Raw genomic sequence first — 20,245 nt, 5'->3', positions numbered from 1 at the left:
TATTTAATTTAATTATTTATTTTGACATTAAATTCATTATAAATGTGATTTCATGTATCGAAGATAGATAAGTTAGAATTAACCACACATTAAGTCTAATATAAATTAAAATAAAATTGTATTCTAACATGTTAATTTCAACAAAAATTCATGTTAAGTTCAATAGAAATCCAACCACATACTGAAAATAATGTGTCAACAAATTTTATTTGTCACATGGTCTTATCCGTGACATTGGTTGGATATGCCAAAATGGGATCCACTGTATTATGCTGGAAACCGGTTTCAGTAATCCGCATATTCCATCCTTTATGCAACATGGGAATTATTAACTTTACACTTGAACATGGAACATTCGAAATCAAGTGCGAATTTTCTCTCTTTCTTTATTTTTTTCAGCTAAACAATGATCATGTATTCCAATTTGCCTTATCATTGATGTTTTTGGTGGAGACAAGGGTATCTTCATAGGAAGGGCGAAGGGGATACGGTGCTGCCATATGCAAAAACTTTGATAGAAAAGGTCGACACGGGTGTATATTAACAACTGTTTGATATATTAATTTTTTAAAAATGAATGGTTCAGATCATTTGAAGGTGATCGACTGGTTGACCTCTAATCTTTAGGGTAAATGATTAAAATTTGCAAACTAGTCATTAAGCGATTCAAGCTCAGGTTGTTTGTTCTAATTAAACAGAGTTAAGGGGATGATAGCTTCCCTCCGCTAGGGCTCTTATGTTTTCTTCGATAGCATGGTTTCCATTAATTTGCAGTGCATCTTTGACGTGGTCAATGAATGCAATTTGTAGATTAGTGCAACGAAGAACAATCATGTGAAGAACATCAATTTCATTTCTTTGAGATAATGGCTTTTTTAGTTTGTGCAAATGAGCATTTGTTCCACTGAGTTTTTCCTATGTGATAACATCTGTCACTTATGCCCTAACATTAATAACTACATAAAAACCAATTTGTAACACAACTAAGCAACTTTTCAAAGTACGGTTCCTCAAGAATTTTCACATAGAGAATCTCTTTTATTCAAGGGACAATGGACTTGAGATCCCTTCTCTCTACCTTTGAGCATATTCCCTACATGATCAACCAATAAAACCAAGTAATTTTGAAAATGATTTTCTTTCCTTGTTGGAAAAAAAAAACAAGGCCATTCATTACAATTTAAACCATTTGAGATGAAATTTAGAAATAACAACCATAATTCATCCAAATAAGGCTATAAAACTCATTTGCAATTCATGCCTTTTTTTTCAAGACCTAGGAAAAAAAAGTTGTAAAACACTTGAGCTTATTATAGAATGGAAGATGGTGTTTGTGGGTTTTGGGTTTATGGTTGAAGTTTTGGATAAATTTATGGGTTAGAAGATAATAATCAGGATTTTTTTATCCATGATGCTAAGAGAGAAAGAAGAAAGGGAAAGATATTAGAATTCCAGTGGAATATGCACAAAAATCCACCTCATTAAAATTGTCTACATGGGTGAGTGAGTGTGCATATACACATCATCACTTAATTAGTGTGACTGTGAGAGATCTAAACATATGCATTTCATAATTTGAAAATGTCTTTAAAAAAACTTTATAAAAAATCAGAATTATTAATTCACTATTTTTTAATGACCTGAAACTTAATTAACCCTAAAAACTATTAGAAACGAGCTCATATCATAATTTGACATATACTTAATCCTAGTAAGGTTTTAATAAGACTCGTCTCAAGATCGATATTTTGGCCATTGGGGATCTTGAGTATGTTTTGGATTTTGGTTTGAGGCTTTGTTCTCCTTTTGAAGCACAGTTTCAGTTAAAAAAAACATCTCAAATAACTTTTCAATTGTTGCCAAGTCTGTTTAAAAAAAAAATTATTGCCAAGTCCAAGACTGTTGATGTTGAAATTATGGTGCTTATCCATAAAGTAAAAAGTGGAGAAAAACAATGATATTTGCTAGAACAAAGTCATTGGCATTAATTAGGATAAAAGGTAATTTTGTAATCAATTTATCCACTAAATTAATGTCACTAGTTTTTATATATAATAAAGTACCAATGTAGGGACTCATCAACAATGTCATTGCATATAACTATAGCTGCCATTAATTGAAGGTTGGCGTGTGATGTTTACTTATTCAGTAAAATATCAGTAAATAACACTTTATATCCTTTTCTGTTTTTTTAATGGTGACTAGGAAAGATTTGTAAGTAGGACTTGCCTTTGTATTTTTATTTTCATTTTCATTTCCTATCACGGGTAACCTTATTAAACAGACAATCATGCTTGCTGAATAAAATGGAAAATAATTTATTCACATCCAAATTTCACTCTTTGAAAGAGATAAAAATAGAAGATAAATAATGATATATAGATATCAAAATGTGCATAATGTAATAAAAAAAATAAGTAAAGCTAAAAGAGAAAGTGAGTGAAAAAAAAAAATATATATATATATATATATTTAGTGTAAATATATATAATAGTTGGAAAAAAGTCACTATGAGTGACAAAATTCTCTATTTAATTCAACAAAGCTGATCAAGGACTCAACCATAATATTCAATTAAGCTTCATCAACCTCACCCCTTATTCAGGCTCTCAATTTTAATTTCCTTGCATAATATCACTCATAAAGGCAAAGCAATGTTTAAAAATAAAAGATTCCACATTGTTCATCCCTATGGATAATAAAGCGATCGAGTGGAAATGATTAATCTATATATGGAGTTAATAGATGTCACACCAAATATATATTGTGATTGAGTAATGATATATACACACCTCATTTTTTAAACATTTCATCTCCACCTCCTTTTAGTTTTATCTCTCTCATCTTATCATTTATCACATCTCATACTTTCTCTTTCTTATTTTTTCTTTTCTTCTTATCTCTCTCCTCATTCCACCTCTCTCCACCTCAAAGAGAGGTGTGGATGAAACATTAGTCATTGTGATTTTTACTATAAGTATGGTATAATTACAGTGACACGTTATATCGAGACACAGGGAAAGCGAAATTTAATTAATGTAAAGTGCAATAAAGTGGTTGAAAAAGTGCACAAAGTAACACGATTAAAATATGAATATAAATAATGTGGATGGGAAATTGCGACAGACGTCATTGTGAATTGTGATGGGTCTCCATGTGTTTTTTTTTTAATTATGTAGATCGGGAGATAATTTTGTTTAAGTCGTAAATGAGAGATCTTTTCCATTCATAAAATTTAAATTTAAGTTTTCATTAAAAAGAAATCAAACATATATCATTTGAATAAATCAATTATTTCCATCTTGTACCAAAAAAAAAAGAATCAACCAGTTGTGTTAGTCATCTTTGCAACAAAATACATAGTTGATGGTTTGTCTTATTTCTTACATCAAATTAAATATAAAATTTTGGTTTTAAACTATTAATCCTTAAGAAAATTTGATAACAATTAATGTGAAAAAAACCGGAATAGCGGCTAATACATTAAGATGAACTAGATTCAAGAAGTTAAGAGGAATCTCCTCAATCCAAACAGAATTGAAATATATAAGAAAAACTTTTTTGACTAAAAGGTTGGCAACACAATTACCTCTCCTGTTAACAAAAGAAAGATATACAAAATCAAAGGTAAGAGCAAAATCCCCTATAATACCGAACAATGGAACGGAGATATGATCTACCAGTCGCAAAAGCACGCCATTGTTGGAAAAGTTGTAGGTGGTCCATTTTAAAGCACATCCATCTAAAACCTTGTTAAGTAGCCAAAGATATAACTCATTTGAAATACAAAGTCTCAACAATCATAAACGATAGGACATCAAAAGGGGAAGCTGACGTCGCTGCCAAAACCTTGCCATCATGATCATGAGCTATCAAGCCAAACCCAACAACATGCACCTCATTCATGGAAGCATCAAAGTTCAATTTCACATTCCCTTCGGGCGGTCGAGTCCATGATAATATGGAATGAGAGTTTCCCCTCTAAGCTGACTCGTAGCACAAGGCCAAGAGGCCTCAAGTAATTTTTTTTGTTATTCTACATTTAAACTAATAAGCTTAATTAACTTTCTAAACAAACAGAAGATGGTCTTGTATTCCGTGTTTTTAATTGATAAACAATTCAGTATAAATATACAAAGGTCCTAGGTTAATAATAAACTAGGGAATAAATCTAGGCGAGATTACATACGTAATTACATCAAAATAAATAAAAATAAATAAATATTCTAATATTCTTTTTTTAACCAATTCTATTCTAACAGGTCACGTCAGTTCTTTTTACTTTTGGTTTTCGTACCACCCAACATTGGTCATAGTAAAATATGCATACACATAAATAATAAATGACAATTTAATGGTGGAATGTGTTAAAATTTAGACCGCGCCATTAAATTTTTACTGAAATATAATATTTTGAATAGAACAATATATTCGTGTTAAAATAAATGATTAAATATGAAAACCGTCCCTGAACTTTGACCGAGATTTGATTTTCGTCCCTCGCCGGAAAATCTTTCTAAGGACGCCCTCAAACTACGTTTTTTTGTTTGAAAACCGTCATTGCCGTCGATGAAGCTCCGGCCACCGTACTCAGGTGTCCGTTTTAAGCCTATGTGGACATGCAACATCATTTAATGAAATGACGTGTAAATTTTAAAAAAATAAAAATAAAAACTAACATAAATAAATTTTAATTAACCCCCCAAATCTTTCCTAATTAAAACTCTAACCCTAAAACTAAAACTAACACTAACCTAACTTCATCTCCTAATAATCAACATCATCTCATTATCTCCTTCAAAGATCTTCATCTTCTTCTCATCCCATCCAGAAACAAATCCAGAACTGGAATATGTGCTTTCCAAGAGTTGAACTGTGAGTGTGAGTGTGGTAAGTGTTGTGATTCTAAGCTATTCCAAGCATAAAGTTGAACTAGTTTTGGTTCTGAAATCTGAACCAAGCAGATTTGGATCATGGAGATTTTGAATTGGAATTTGAAGAAAATGGGATTTCGTGGGAATTGAGGTTAGCTTCGTTTATTGACCATGGATTGTGGGAAAGTATTTCAGAAAAATATGTTAATCATGGAATGTGGGAGAGTATTTCAGAGAGTATTACAGATTACACAATAATACAATATTAAAACATATTAACAATCTCAAGAACCCTAGCAACTTTAGTTCCCCTTTTTGCCTTTGCTGATGCCCTTTCCAACAACCCCTTCCACGACAGCCTCAACAAGAACAAGGCAACAACCCCTTTCCTCCCCTAGCCTCAAAACTTAAACAGATTACAGACCCAAAACCCCCCACATCCCAGAAATTGATTATGTCCAAAATTTTAGGTTGTTGGAAGGGTGAAAGGGAGAATATTTGATGGGGTTTGGGGTTTTTGGGATCTTGGTGTGTTCTGGATTTGGGTTTGACTGTTCTTCAGGATGGATTATGGATGAAATTCTGTGTTTTGAATTCTGAAGGAGAAAGATATGAAATGAGGGTTTTGATCTGATTTTTTTTAGAGTAGAAGTTAGGTTAGTGTTAGTTTTAGTTTTAGGGTTTAGAAATTAAATTAGGAAAGATTTGGGGGTTAATTAAAAATAAATTATGTTTTCTATTATATTTTAAAAAAAGTTACACGTCGGCTCCAAAGTGACATCTAGGCACGGCGGCCGGAGCTTCATCGACGGCAAGGGTGGTTTCCAACAAAAAAATGTAGTTCGAGGACGTCTTTAGGAAGATTTTCCGGCGAGGGACGAAAATCAAATCCCGGTCAAAGTTCAGGGACGGTTTTCACGTTTATCCCTAAAATAAATTTGCAAAAAAACCACCTTATCAACTAAATTTTTCTTAATCCATAATAAGCTAAGTAAAAAATCTAATAAAACATCAACTAGAGGGGAATGATAATTTTGTCTTGCACCATGGAAATGGGAGTTTCTAACCAATCTTTTTTTGTGTTGCTATTTTACACTTAAAACGAATAAATTTAATTTTTAAATAAATAAAGAGGATCACGTCAGTGGTCAGATCTCCTTTCTTTGTACATGGATTGAAATACTCCTAGTATTTCTACATATTAAAGCTTATCAAAAAAAAAATCTTCTTATTCTTTGTTTCCTACTATCCAACATCACTCATAGTAAAATATGCAATACACATAAATAAATAAATAAATAAATAAATAAATAAAATGGATCCCGTGTTAAAATTTAATCCGCGCCAATGAATTATGTTTTTACTTATTATAAAATATACTAATATTTAATATAAAATAATATATTTGTGTTAAAATAAATTTGTAAAAAAATCACTTTACTTTTACTTTTGCTTTATGAACCAAATTTTTCTTGATTCATAATAAGCAAAGTAAAAAAAAACTAATAAAACATCGACTAGACAACAATTTCTTCAATAAAGTTAGAAAAAAAAAACGGAAAATTTTCACAGAGAAAAAGTGTATATATACATGATACATTTACGCCAGAAGTACTTTTTAATCACTTTCAACGAAAAAATAGATTACAAAAAAGAAAACATCGGACTCTTGAACCTTCTCAAGGGGCATTCATTCAACTTGCTATTTAAAATGGTAAATTTTTGAATCAACACAAAAATGGTGTGGAAATTGCTACAAGAATTAGGAACTTAGGATGACATACGACAAGTGAGCTTTGAATAGTTTTTTTGTTGTTGTTGTTGAATGAGCTTTGAATAGTTTAATGATGTCCTGAATGATATTGGTTGATGGCATTAATACTTTTAATTTTTAAACTTCAACTGAGTGATCATCAAACCACTGAAAACAATTAAAACCAAATCGAACAAAATTAATAAATAAATACGACACACACTTTTAGTAAATTTTATTTAGTTCAAAGGGCTAGGCTGTTAAAATTTGATAAGACTATCAAGATAGTGATCAATATCAATTAATCAATATCAATATATATTAGAAAAGAAGAATTTCTATCAGGTTGATTTAGTGACGTGACAGCACCAGGTTAATTCTCATAAAAAAAATTTCACGTGTCATTCTCATAAAAAAAATTCACGTGACATTCCATTAGATAACTTCTCCCAGGCCCAACAGTCTGGGCCGACACCGGCCAAACTGGTCAACAAGGGCCTCACTCTAACCTAAATCATTTCATTCATCTTCTTCAAAACGATTGAAAGCCTGAAACCCTAATGCTCTCTCTCTCTCTCTCTCTCTCCTTTGCAGCGTTGGCACCGACCTTTCTCTTTCAACCCTAACACCGTCACGCTTTTTGGACCTTCTCTACTCATCAGGCCCCAAATCTCCTCTCCATGGCCCTATATCTCCTCTCCTTTCATGGCTCTCTATTCTCTTTCTCAATCAACTACATATTAGAGGTGGTGATTTTCAAAAAGCACCGATCCATATCGCTCCTCCACCGCAGTTGTGGCTAGTTTGCATGTGGCATATCCGAATTTCTTGGGTTTGATGTAGGATTTTTGAGTTTTTTTTTTCATTGATGTATAATTTTTTAGTAACTTTTAGATCCTCTCTTGAAACTAATCTATAATAAAAAAAATTAGTTAATGAAAATGATGTTTCTTCACATCCAGCTTCTTTCCCTCGCTATTTTTACTTAAATTCTAGTATTGAATGAAAGATAAACAATGATTATTTTATTTAAGATCTCACTTTATGCAGCTGAAGAATTGGACGAGCAGGACTACAAGAGCAGAAAATGTGGCTGAAGTTGCGGAACCGATAGGGAAGGAGCTTATGGTGTTGCCGGCGGAGCTGTCAGAGCCTTACAACATCTTGACTAGGGCGCGAAGTGCAATCTTTATGGGTAAACGCCTAGGCATGACGTTCGATTGCACTGATGGTGTTGCTGAATACCAGATTGCAGCTCGAATCCGTGCGCGCGCGCTAGCCTTCTTAGGTTTGTACAGGGAGAGCTTTAGGTGGTTGGTTTTGGACTTTTGGGGGTCTTGAGGGCTTTTTGGTTGTCCCTGGCTTTTTAGGCTTTTGGTTGTTCTTGGTTGGTGCTTTGGGCGGGTGGGGTTGTTGTTGGCTTGACTATTTTTTGATCCCTTTTGAGGAGGGTTGTAAATCCTTGACATTTCCTCATCAATCAATTTATATTTTACTTTTTCGAAAAAAAAAAGAGTTGTTGAGCAAATGAGCTGTTAAGATCTTATGTCATGTACTCATGTCAACCAACTCTAATAGGGGATCTTATTAGGTCCAAATCTTAATTATTTTAAGATCTTAGATTTCGATCCTCATTGGAGAATGGAGATGCTTTAAAAAGTGGAGATAACTGGAGGGAAGATATGCATTAGACAAAAATAACCTTCCTCATTTTTTAAACTCACTAAAATACCATTCCTCACTAAAATAAAATCTTTAAAAACCCACTCCTCCCCTCATGAACCGAACAAGATATTTTTCCTCCCCTTCCCTCCATTCCCGGTAACCAAAGTTGAGGAAGAGCAACTCTCAAGTAGGAAAGGTAGAACTTAGGAGTACCTTTTTTATTTAGAATCTAACCACCAATATTGAAAACGGCAAGTTGGGTCAATTGATGTCCATCCTAATAAGCACAGCATAATGTTACTTTCCAGCCATCGACCGCAGCTTGTATGTTGCAAGTCACAATCAACAAGGTTCCTTGTAAGGTGAAAAGTCTTGCGGAAAATAAAGATATAGAGCATATTTATTTTAGCATATAGGTAGAAATCAAAAGATGTAAAAGTGCATATGTAGGCTCTAATAAACTAGTTTATGATAGCAAAAGTTTATGATATTCTTTTAATAATTAACATAAGACAAGAACAAAATGACAGACTTAGCAAGTTGGCTAATCGTCAAGTACACTTAACTTCACCCCAATTAAGTAGAAAGTAGATAAGGAAGAAAGCAACTTATACTTTATAAACAAACAATACATAACAAATCTTCTCTCTTTTCTTTTTGTTTATTCCCTTCAGTTATTAATGGCATGAAGAAGGTTTTAATTGATAAAAATAACAAAAACTACAATCCTTTTTATTTCTACGGTTCTATTACAGAGTACAGACTAAAACAACAAGTCAATGAAGGTTCATGCATGCACATACCAGTTTATAACATGGTTCACCATAATTTTTTTTGTATATTGAATTAAACAAATGTATATATTCAGATATATATGTAGCTAGTTTGGTTGATAAACTCATGGATATTATAGTTAATTAACTTGTGCCAAAGGAAAGTGACAATTCCCCTCTTTCCAAAGACTACCTACCATGTATGCTTGAGTGAGAAATGAAGAGGAGAATAAAAAATAGTGATATATGATAAATGTGATAAGGAGAGAGAGAGAGAGAGAAATTGAGAGAAAAATAAAGTGTGTTGAGTATCTCTGAGTATGATTATTAAAGTAATTGGTTGGTTGTTTCCCATTCAATATTTAGACATGATCATAAAAGATAAAACACTAGAAAATGCTAAAATTGCCCACTTTTTTATTGATTAGTTAGGCGGGCTCCTCACACGCTCTTGAGGGTGAGCCCTTTGAAGAAAGCATGAAAATTCAAGCACATGTCTTGTGGACTAGCGGACCCCTCAAGTAATAGGGTCTTGTCCAACACACGCTTGTGAGGGGCAAGGACGCCCTTATCATGCGTTCAAGAGGGGCGGCCTCGTGACTTGATTCAAGGAGAAGCAAGTTAGATCTAGGTTTTAGCTTGTAAGGATTTGTGGGCCGAATCTATAAGGCCCAAGAATCCGCATAGGTTTGTGACTTAGAGTTTGGGCACTTCCACCGTAAAAGGGGAGGTGTTTGCCTTGTAAAGGGGCTTAATTTTATACATCAAGGCGGCTAAGTTCTTAGGGACCTTACCTTTAGGATTTTGGCTTAATTTTATACATCAAGGCGGCTAAGTTCTTGCTCACTCTGCCTTTTTGATATTTAAGTAGGGTTCACAAAATATGTGGGTCTCACTTCTAATTTAGTCAGACCCTTTCGACATGTGTACTTCTTTGGTTACTTTTAAAAATTTTGTTTTATTTTTTTAGCTGAAATCTATTACTGCTTTTGCCATCTTTTAATCTGGTCCGTTGAATAAAATAATCACAGAGTGAGGTTGGCAGAGCCGCCGCCTCCGCTCCCCGGTTTCCATGGGGAAGCACCAACCCCATGTCCCTTCAGCCACCCTTCCTCTGTAAATTTCGTCCTTTTTCCCAAATTTCTCGCTTTTCCTACTGTAGCAACGTCACTGATTTCCCCGTGCCAGCTGCGCTCGATGTCACTCGGCACCTTCCCATGGCTTCTTCGACGTGGGCCATCAAGTCGCTCCATCAACCATTACGTGGTAAGCCTCCATAGCAGTTCTTTACATGGTTTAGCATTTTCCATACGTTTACTCCTAATTTCGTCCTTTTTTCAAATTGTTTATCTGATATTATTGATTAGATGTGCCTTTTTTGATAGATTTCGTACTCTGTTTGCAACCATTCCCCATTTTCATCTTCAGTTCATCCAATTTTTATGCATCTGTCATTTACATTTTGATTTGAAGTTGGGATTAGCTTTGTAGATCTAGGGTTATAGGTTGATTTCTTTACGCAACCTTTTCTTCTTTGAATGTTTCTTCAGATCCATTTGCCTATAAATTCTCACACAACCCTCACTCCATCACCATTCACACAACCATTACTCCACCACATTTCACACAATCCCCCCTCCAATCTATGAGATGGCTGGTGGTATTAATTCGATCAGAAGCCTTATACCTGCATGAGATCTGTGGAGAGTGAAAGTCAGGGTTCTAAAGGCATCAAGATACTAGCTTCTCAGATGTCTTCTGTGCAAGATGGTATGATCTTTTTGTCTGCTAGGATAACTTCTATTAGCCATCTTACTGTTGCAAACACATCTACAAGGTGGAGATTATGAACTTCTGCTCTCATTATTTTATCTATGCATCATAATTTACAACAGTCGAATTATGCAGGTTCGCATCTGGTGGAAATATCTGTTAAGCTTTTGCAATTGATTCTAAGAAGGATATCTCTGGACACAATCCAGAATAATTACTTAGCTGAGCTCTCAGTTATTGTGAGTGTATTTTTTTAAATTCTTATATTTCAGAGTTAAATGTTTTCCCATTTCAATAGGGTAGTCTTTGTTCATGCTAAATAAACTTTTAAAACTATAGCATGTCTTCGGTAAAGCAATATCTTTGGTTTGTCTTCCTGCATGTGGCAGTAATAGCAAGGCAGTTTGCTGTCTTGCACAATTCCTTGAAATCTGAAGCTCTCCACCTACTTAATGCGATTCTTTCTTCAAAAGATTCAGTACATAATATGTTCTTATTCTGTGGCTTTCAGTCATACAGTCTCTATACTTACTTAATGTCATTCTTTCTTCAAAAGATTCAGTATGCAATATTTTTTTATTCTGTTGCCTTCAGTCATATGGTCTCTTTAATGTAATGTAGCAAAATTCTAAATTGATTGATAAATAATGCTCTTTCAAGTTAACTATATGCCACTGGAATATGACATGCATGGCACTGTTGTCTGTTTCCCAATATTTACCCAGATGCTTCTGAATTAGAATTTAGATGATGTTTTCCATATTCGCGTCATCCATTTTCCAACATTCAGGATGACTTTCCTGCTATGTGGATCACCCACAAAATTGCATAACTTGAACTGACTTGACCTTCCTTGGTTCAATGCTATGTACATTTAACTTTATTAATTTAATTTACATATAATTTCATTGATTTGCCTTGCAATTGACTACAAGTTCATGGATTTTTCAGTCACAACTTCGTGATACACTCCATCTGGCAGTAAGATGGTGCTCATTGATGTTGAGGTTGCTCGAATCTGTGTTTTGGCAGCAGATTCTTTATAGATTTGTTCTTTGTTCTTGCAATTGACTACAAGAAAACACTGGTAATTTCATGAATTCATGTTTTCTATAGACATGATTATGCAGTACAAGCATCTTTAGATATTTTGGAATGGTAACTGAGCCTGTATTGTAATTGCAGAGGCATTTATTCAAACAAATATAATTGACCCTGCAATCAAAGGAACCATAAACCTACTCAAGTCCTGTTTGAAATCCAATTTTGTGAAAAGGGTTATTTTCACATCTTCCATAACTACAATTATTGCAAAAAAGACAGCAGTGAAAAGTGGAAACCTTTTGTTGATGAATGTTGTCAAATCCAAACAGACAATGTGTGTCATACAAAAGCAAGTGGATGGGTAAGTAACTAATTAATGCTTTTCCTTGCTCATTAGTACTATACACAAAGGTTTATGCACTTTCAAAGCTTCTCACCGAGGAAGCCACATTTAAATTTTCAAAAGAGAAGCATTGATGTAACAAGCACCGTTGCAGGCCCATTCTTCACTGCTAATGTGCCACCAAGTGTTAAAGTTCTACTGTCACCATTAACAGGTGCTTTTCTCATCAATCTACATGTTATTCCACGTTTAGAAAAGCTTACTGAAACTTATCTTTTGACATAAACGCTAATGCAAGTGTTTGAGTGAACTTATGAAAATTATGATATACCTATAAATTGTTTCGAACTTATTTTATAAGCTGCTTAGATTAGCTTATGAATTGACACTTACATCCACTTATAAGCTGTTTTAGGCCTATTGCAATAAGTTTCTTAGATTAGCTTATGAATAATATCTTATATGAAAAGAGCTTAGGCAATAAACACTTAATTAAGTTATTTACCAAAACACATATCACTCGTGCTCAAATTTCTAACATTAAATTCCCCAAAAAAATTTAACCTCTATACGTCAATGTGCATTTTTATGTAAAGTATAACTTTGTCTATCCTGTATCAAGAAAAATCTGGCTGGCAAGTTAAAACAGCTTCCCTGCAAATAAATTTAGACCATAAGGAGCATATTCCTAATCACATGTACTATATGTTAGTAGTCATGGTGTTATTTAGTTGAAAACTGCATAAGTCATTAAGCTCTTGCCTTCATGTTCATTACTGAGCAATGATAAATTACTGCTCACTACAGATCAGGTAAAGATAAGTGAAATTATGGCATTGCATAAGTCATTCAGCTCTTGCCTTCATGTTCATAATACATCTTTTATCACTTATGCTTGGGAAGAAACCCACATTTACATAGTGAAATTATGGTACTTTGATCGGGTAATGATGATCCACTTTGTATGTGAGATATTTTAAAGCAATATATGAAAACATGTTTTTGTTGGTTAGCATGTTCAAATGAATTTTTTCACAGTTTGGTTTCGCTACCATAGTGAGATGAATGTAGGTTTGGAGTTAAGAATGACAAGTGCAGTACTTGCTACAATTTTTTTTTTAAAAAAGTGATCCTCAATGCAAGTTAGTCTTTTATCTTTACTGTGCTTTACTGCAGGTCCTCTCTTAGAATCTTGAACCTTTGTGGAGAAATTACTTCAAAGATTGGAAGGTTAACATCACTTGAGTTTCTTGACTTGTCTAGGAACCATTTCTTTGGTTCAATTCCACCTACTCTTGCTCAAATTGATCGCCTCGCCATGTTAGACCTGTCCTATAACAACCTGTGTGGAAGAATCCCACTTGGAACACAGTTACAGAGTTTTGATGCCTCAAGTTATGAAGGAAATGCTGATCTTTGTGGGAAGCCACTTGATAAAAAGTGTCCAGGAGATGAAGAAGCACCCCAAGAACCAAAATCACATAAAGAAACTAGTCCAGAAGATAATAAATCAATTTATTTGAGTGTGGCATGGGGATTTATCACAGGATTTTGGAGCCTATGGGGTTCCTTGCTACTCAGTGATACTTGGAGACATACATACATGTTGTTCTTGAACAACATAATAGACACAGTTTATGTTTTTACAGCAGTGAGTGCAGCTAAGTTTCAAAGGTGGCTCAAAGGCTTGATGGTAACATTTTTTCTTTTCCTATATGTTGGGTAGAACTTAAGCACCCATGCTCAATTTGCTTATAGATTAATAAGTTTTCTTCATGAACTAATGACATGAACTTGAATTAGTTTAAACTTATTTGTCAAATGATCTAAGCTCCTGTTGATAGGTTAACCAGTTTATTGTTATTTCCTTAGATATGCCACCTAAATTTTATATAAATCTCTGGCATTTCTAAGAAAAATAACATTAAACTTAAGAACATGGTATTGGTAGATGTTTGATTACCATTGAGCAATATATTAGGTTCAAGTGTTGTGTATGGAATAAAAAACCTGCTAGGAGAGCTAGATATTTGCTCATGGCTAGAACATGTGTAAGACAAAAAAAATTAAGACTTGAATATTTAGTTAAATGAATAATGAAAAGTCTGCATTACTAAAACATACACATAGCTTATATATGGTGTTATCTTTCAAATTATTTCCAGCTCCATGTTTCCATCCGCTTATTTCTTTTCAAGCTTAAACACATCTTTTATTTAATTGTTTTTTTTCCTAATATTTAATTGTTTATTTGTTTGTTTATTTTATTTATGTTAAACTCAAGCATACCTTCTGATAATTTTATACTTTCCACAGGAAAAGTATTAAGTATGTATAGCTTAAAAGCATCTCCTGAGCTGAGGTTGAACCATTTGCAACTAAACTATGTTCAAGAAAGATACCAGAAAAGATTGCAGCTCTGATCAGACAAATATAAATGAATTCAGAGTTCTATTTATCAATGGTTTAGATTATCAAATGTTGAAGTTTATGTGGTGGACACTCTCTATTCTGTTATTGAGAAAATTGTGTTCTTTTTTATGAAATTATGGAATATCATTATAAGATGCTCCTCTTCATGTTGCCTAGTTATAAGAAAGTTATTTGAAAAATAGACAGGAATTAAATTTTGCAAGCCTTAAAAATGATTTAGTCGCTATAAAGTATACTTCTATTTGGTTTTTGTTCCTAAAAGTTATTTTTCTTAAATTTTTTTATCTTCACTTATTTCAATTAAAGAGAAATAGAACCCACTATTTCATTTTTTTGTTTAACAAATCATTATTTCGTTATTTAATTTAGGCTTAATTGTATTTTTAGTCTCATGGTTTTGACTATTGGTAATTTTACTCCCCCAATAGTTTTTTGAGCATATTTAGCCCATCAACTTTTTAATTGTTTGAAATCAAGTTACTCATCATTGTTATTCTACTTAAAAATTTCATATTCTCATTTTTAAGAAAAATCTTCACAAATTGAATCAATATAGTCATTGTAGACATTATTCCCACACAAACTACTAATCAGAGTATTAAATTTCAATAGAAGTAAAAAATCCTAAATTCCAACATCTCTAAACCCTAATCTCATATGTTTTAAAATCCTTCAAAATTTCCTTAATTTTAAAAGTAAATGAACTTGATTAGCTTGATAAAAATTATGGAGACCAAGATCACAATCTTAAACTAAGTGAACAATTAAGCTTTTAGTTTTATAGGAGAAACAATTAATTTAAAATATATTTTTATTTTAATCAAAATTTAAAATGAAATTAATTGATTATCGGTGTAAAATTGTTTACAATCAAAGTGTCGCTAGATATCCATTAAAATCATATCAATATACTCATAAACTTCAACTCATCTATAAAATTAACAAAATAATATCACTCTTCATTAAAAGATTGAGTAATATATTTTATGTCATCTTTTAACATTACACAATATTTTTAAGGCTAATTATACTTAACTAGATTGTAAATAAAAAATATTCATTTCTAGATTTAAAAGTTAAATTGATAAAATCATATAAATAATTAGTTTAACAAACCATAAAATACCAAATTATCGATTTATTGAAAAAACAAAGGGGCAACATTTGCTTTCTTCTCACACATCTCTCTGATCTTCTTCTCCACCTTACTCTCTCACTGTAAGTGCTCTCCACTTCTTCATGCTGTCACTCTGATTTTCACTCAGTTTTTTTTTTGTTCTGATTAAGGTTTCTGGGCATGCTTAAACCTTAACTTCTCAAATGTTTCACTCTTTGATTTCGATAATGTTATTAGTCAAAGGTTGAAACTTTTATTCATTTCTTGAATACCCATGTTGTTTTTTTCTTGTTCTGGTTTCTGGGGCGTTCTGTATATGATAAAAATGTGATTTATCAATGGTGTTTTATCACTGAACTCATCTTAAGGCTTCAATTCCATTACCCCCTTGAAACCAATCCAATTCAGTTTCTTCAAAATCTTCAGATTGTGGTTTATTTGGGTTTTTGTTCTGGGAATGAAAGTAATTGTGTTACACAAAACCAATCAAGCTAAGAAATCAGCTTCTGCAATGGCTTCAGCAGTTTATGAGGCTTTGCCAAGTTTTAGGAATGTTCCCATCTCAGAAAAGCATAATCTTTTTATTAGGAAGTTGAACATGTGTTGTGTTGTGTTTGATTTCAATGATCCTTCCAAGAATCTCAAGAAGAAGGACATCAAGCGGCAGACTTTACTCGAGCTTATTGATTACGTTTCGTCTGTGAATTCGAAGTTCAATGAGTTAGCATTGCAGGAGATGACTAAGATGGTGGCGGTGAATTTGTTTCGTGCTCTGCCGTCTTCCAATCGTGATGGCGAGTTTGTGGAAATTGGTGAGCCTGAAGAAGAGGAACCTGTTATGGAACCGGCGTGGCCTCATCTGCAGTTTGTGTATGAGTTTCTCTTTAGAGTTGTGGCTTCACCAGAGGTAGATGGTAAGCTTGCTAAAAAATACATTGATCATTCATTTGTGTTGAGGCTGCTTGACCTTTTTGAGTCAGAGGACCCCAGAGAGAGGGATTACCTGAAGAAGATTCTCCACCGAATTTACGGGAAGTTCATGGTGCATCGGCCGTTCATTCGAAAAGCGATCAACAATATCTTTTACAGTTTCATATTTGAGACACAGAAACACAGTGGGATTGTAGAGTTGCTAGAGATATTAGGCAGCATAATTAATGGATTTGCTTTGCCTTTAAAGGAAGAGCATAAGCTGTTCCTTGCCCGCGCACTGGTCCCCCTTCACAAGCCGAAGTGTGTTCCTTTTTATCACCAGCAACTTGCTTTTTGCATTGCTCAGTTTCTTGAGAAAGATGTCAAGCTGGCTGACACTGTGGTAAGAGGCCTTTTGAAATATTGGCCAATAACTAATAGTGCAAAGCAGGTTATGTTCCTTGGTGAGTTGGAGGAAGTTTTAGAGGCAACTAAGCAGCGGAATTTCAGCGATGCATGATCCCATTATTTCGTCAAATTAGAAGATGCCTGAACAGCTTACACTTTCAGGTGCTTACAAAGTTCCCCCACATAATTTTTTTTACATGATGTCTGCATTCATTTAATTAGCATTTGCCAACATCAGTGACCAGTCATCTCTGCTTCTTTTTACTATTAGATTCTTTTCATTCTCTGATATTTGGATGTTAGTCAGTTTTAAGAACACTATTTCATTTGCTCTCTTTCTAGATGTTTTTGGTTCATGATTATGTTGTGGACAAATTTGTTGGTCTGTTCAACCTTGAATTTATCCTCTCATTTGTTTAGAAGTTATATGATATCAAGTTCATAACCTGTGAAAGGCTTGTTTGAACTGGGTAAATACTGTTGTTTTCAGATTTTTGATGACGAGTTGTATTGATACGTGAAAACCAAACAGTAGTATGTTCACATTGCCATTTTTATCTTTTTACCTAAACATGTGTGACTATCCTTTTTGTATCTCATGATCACCTCGGAGAGTATCTTATTAATTTATGCCTCTCTATAATATAAATATAATAGTTCAGATCTCTATGATATCTGATCTTGATTCATGTGAATCATACTTCAATTTTGCTTGAAAGTTGAACTTGTGTTCCCCACAATATATATGGTTGGCTTTTTTACAATATAACTTGTACTTGGGACAATTATAGAATTTGTAGGATTTTGTGTTGTGTTATGAGTTGCATTGTGATGCAATACTTAAGTACAAGTTTTTATTCTCAAGAATCAGTGCTCAAAGATTCAAAGAAGCAATGGAAGTGTAACTATGGAAGCAATGATCAATTAGAATTTACCTGGGATTTTGTGAGCTAAATTTGATGCTGACTTGGTTCTATTGGCAGGTAGCTGAACGGGCGCTGTTTCTGTGGAACAATGATCATATTCGAAATTTGATCTTACGAAACAGAAAAGTGATTCTGCCTATAATCTTCCCTGCTTTGGAGAGAAATGTAAGTGGCCATTGGAATCAAGCTATTCAGAGGTTGACGCTGAATGTGAGGAAAATATTCTATGATGCTGATCAGACACTATTTGATGAATGCTTGATGAGATTCCAAGAAGATGAAACCAAGGGTAGGGAGGAGCAGGAGAAGCGAGAATCCATATGGAAACATTTGGAAAGTGTTGCGGAAGCTAAAGCTTTAGGCAATGAGGCAGCCCTTGTGAGGTTTGTCTCATCTGTTACAGTGGGTACCAGTGCAAATCAACTAGCAGCTGCTAGTAGCTAAGAGCCATGGAAGATCCAAATTGCAAGTTCTGACCCCATGATGAGGAACTAAGGTGAATGGATTGCGTTGAAGTCTAACATGCTTTACTCCACTAAGAAATTAGATGGTGGTTTTGGCAGAAATTGCAAGATCTTGCTCCATCCTTTGTGGTCTTGAGAGCCATGGGGCATATATATACCATAATGGACTTGTTTATAACAGGCAATACTTGTTTATAATTCCAGGCTTTCTAGCCATTGAGATTATGCAGTGATAGAAAAGCAACCTACCTTTCTGTAATTTGTAACATTTGTAATTTCTGTTACTTTTAAGCCTCTACAGGTAAAGGTCTCAAGACATGTTTATACATACTCTTTTCTCTATCAGTTGCTAGTTGTCCCTTTGTTAGCTGAACTGTTTGTCATAGTGGATCCATTTTTGTAGAGGGGCCATGACATGTTCAGAATTTGGTGCTTTTCATTGGACCTTTTCTTATTTATTACTTAAAAGTGGTGTAGCTGAACTCATTGGCAAGTCTTGCCTTGCATAGAGACAAAAACATGGAAAACTAAACAGCATTCAGGATTTTCTTTTAAATGACAGCAAACGATCATAAGTACTCATCAAATATATTGGTAGAATACATATAGAACTGGAAACTCTGAAACTCAACTATTACATAGCTTTTTTTGTGTGGTCAAAATCTATTACATAGCTTTAAACAACCAAATAAGATGCACACATTTCATGACCATCATGCATCATCATCAATAGTCGTCACCATATGCTCGGAAACTATAGCGTTCTTGATATGGACCATTGAACCAGAGGTCGGCCTCAAACCACTTTGGGTACCGGACTAGGTCTCCCGCCACAAATTGCATGAATCGCTTGCTCCCTTCAGGCACAACTCTCACTTCACCTTCTTCTACGTACACCAGTTGGTCTACCTGCCAGTCCCAAGCCAACTTGCATTTTCCAGTCTTCCACGCTGACCATTTTGAAATTCCAAGCTGAGCTAGTCTTTCAGGAGAAACTTTTCTTTCCACCTTCACATTGTACAATTCCTCCAAGGATTTCTCCAACTTCATTGCTTTTATGCAACACCCTCCTCCTCTAGAAGAGTTACCTTACTTTCTGAAACCCCTTGAACCATTGACAGGAGAATAGGTGAAGGCTGATGCAGTGATCAAGCTTGCCATGCCTGTTCACAGTTCACACTCAATGTGCTTCACTTACTAAACAGCGGAAATCTGCAAGAAAATTTTAAGAAATTCAAAGACCTCCAACTTTAATGACGAGCATTGAATAAAAGTTCTAAAAGAAATCAACACATTTGAATTGCCTCCTCAATTCCAATGAGTAATCCCTTTTACTTTTTAACTGCCATATACCAAAAAAAAAACTCACTATGCCATAACCTTCTGTACATTCTGTAGTGCAAAGTGCAGTGAAGCTGCTCAGTCTCTCTATTACCTTATGTAAGTTTGTTTGCTGGATTGTCAAAGTATCCAACTTCATTGTAATTTTAAGAAGCCAATAAGGCAATTTCACGTACTGACATACCACTATAATTTTTAGAAGTTGAGTTAAACCAAACTCTACCCCAAAAGTTAGCTTAGAGGTGAGAGTTCCTCTACCATTTATAAACACTCATTTGACCATATTTCTAGTCAATGTGAGAATTCTCAACACACCCACGCATGCCAAGGGCTTTCCAATAAATGGATCTATGATAAGCTTTGTCAACATCTTAAAATTTGAGTTAGGCCTAAATCCTAACTCTATCCCAAAAGCTAGC

The 20,245-nt window shown here is 34.0% G+C and overlaps 1 protein-coding gene and 2 pseudogenes across 1 annotated transcript; 2 read left to right on the top strand and 1 right to left on the bottom strand.

The window, feature by feature from the left end:
- The first annotated feature begins 12,445 nt into the window (after window positions 1-12,445).
- LOC130733458 (receptor-like protein EIX2) lies at window positions 12,446-14,820 on the top strand. Its single transcript, XM_057585633.1, has 2 exons — window positions 12,446-13,918; window positions 14,542-14,820. Exons 1-2 carry the CDS (start codon window positions 13,544-13,546, stop codon window positions 14,551-14,553), a joined length of 387 nt encoding a protein of 128 aa, XP_057441616.1. The 5' UTR covers window positions 12,446-13,543; the 3' UTR covers window positions 14,554-14,820.
- A 901-nt stretch (window positions 14,821-15,721) lies between these two features.
- Window positions 15,722-18,827, top strand: LOC130733456 (serine/threonine protein phosphatase 2A 59 kDa regulatory subunit B' gamma isoform-like; annotated as a pseudogene).
- Window positions 18,828-19,029: 202 nt separating this feature from the next.
- Window positions 19,030-19,697, bottom strand: LOC130733457 (uncharacterized; annotated as a pseudogene).
- Window positions 19,698-20,245: the final 548 nt, after the last annotated feature.

This window comes from Lotus japonicus, chromosome 1, assembly GCF_012489685.1.
Source record: "Lotus japonicus ecotype B-129 chromosome 1, LjGifu_v1.2".
In the NCBI taxonomy this organism is placed as follows: domain Eukaryota; kingdom Viridiplantae; phylum Streptophyta; class Magnoliopsida; order Fabales; family Fabaceae; genus Lotus; species Lotus japonicus.
This window is presented reverse-complemented; position numbering and strand designations above follow the sequence as displayed.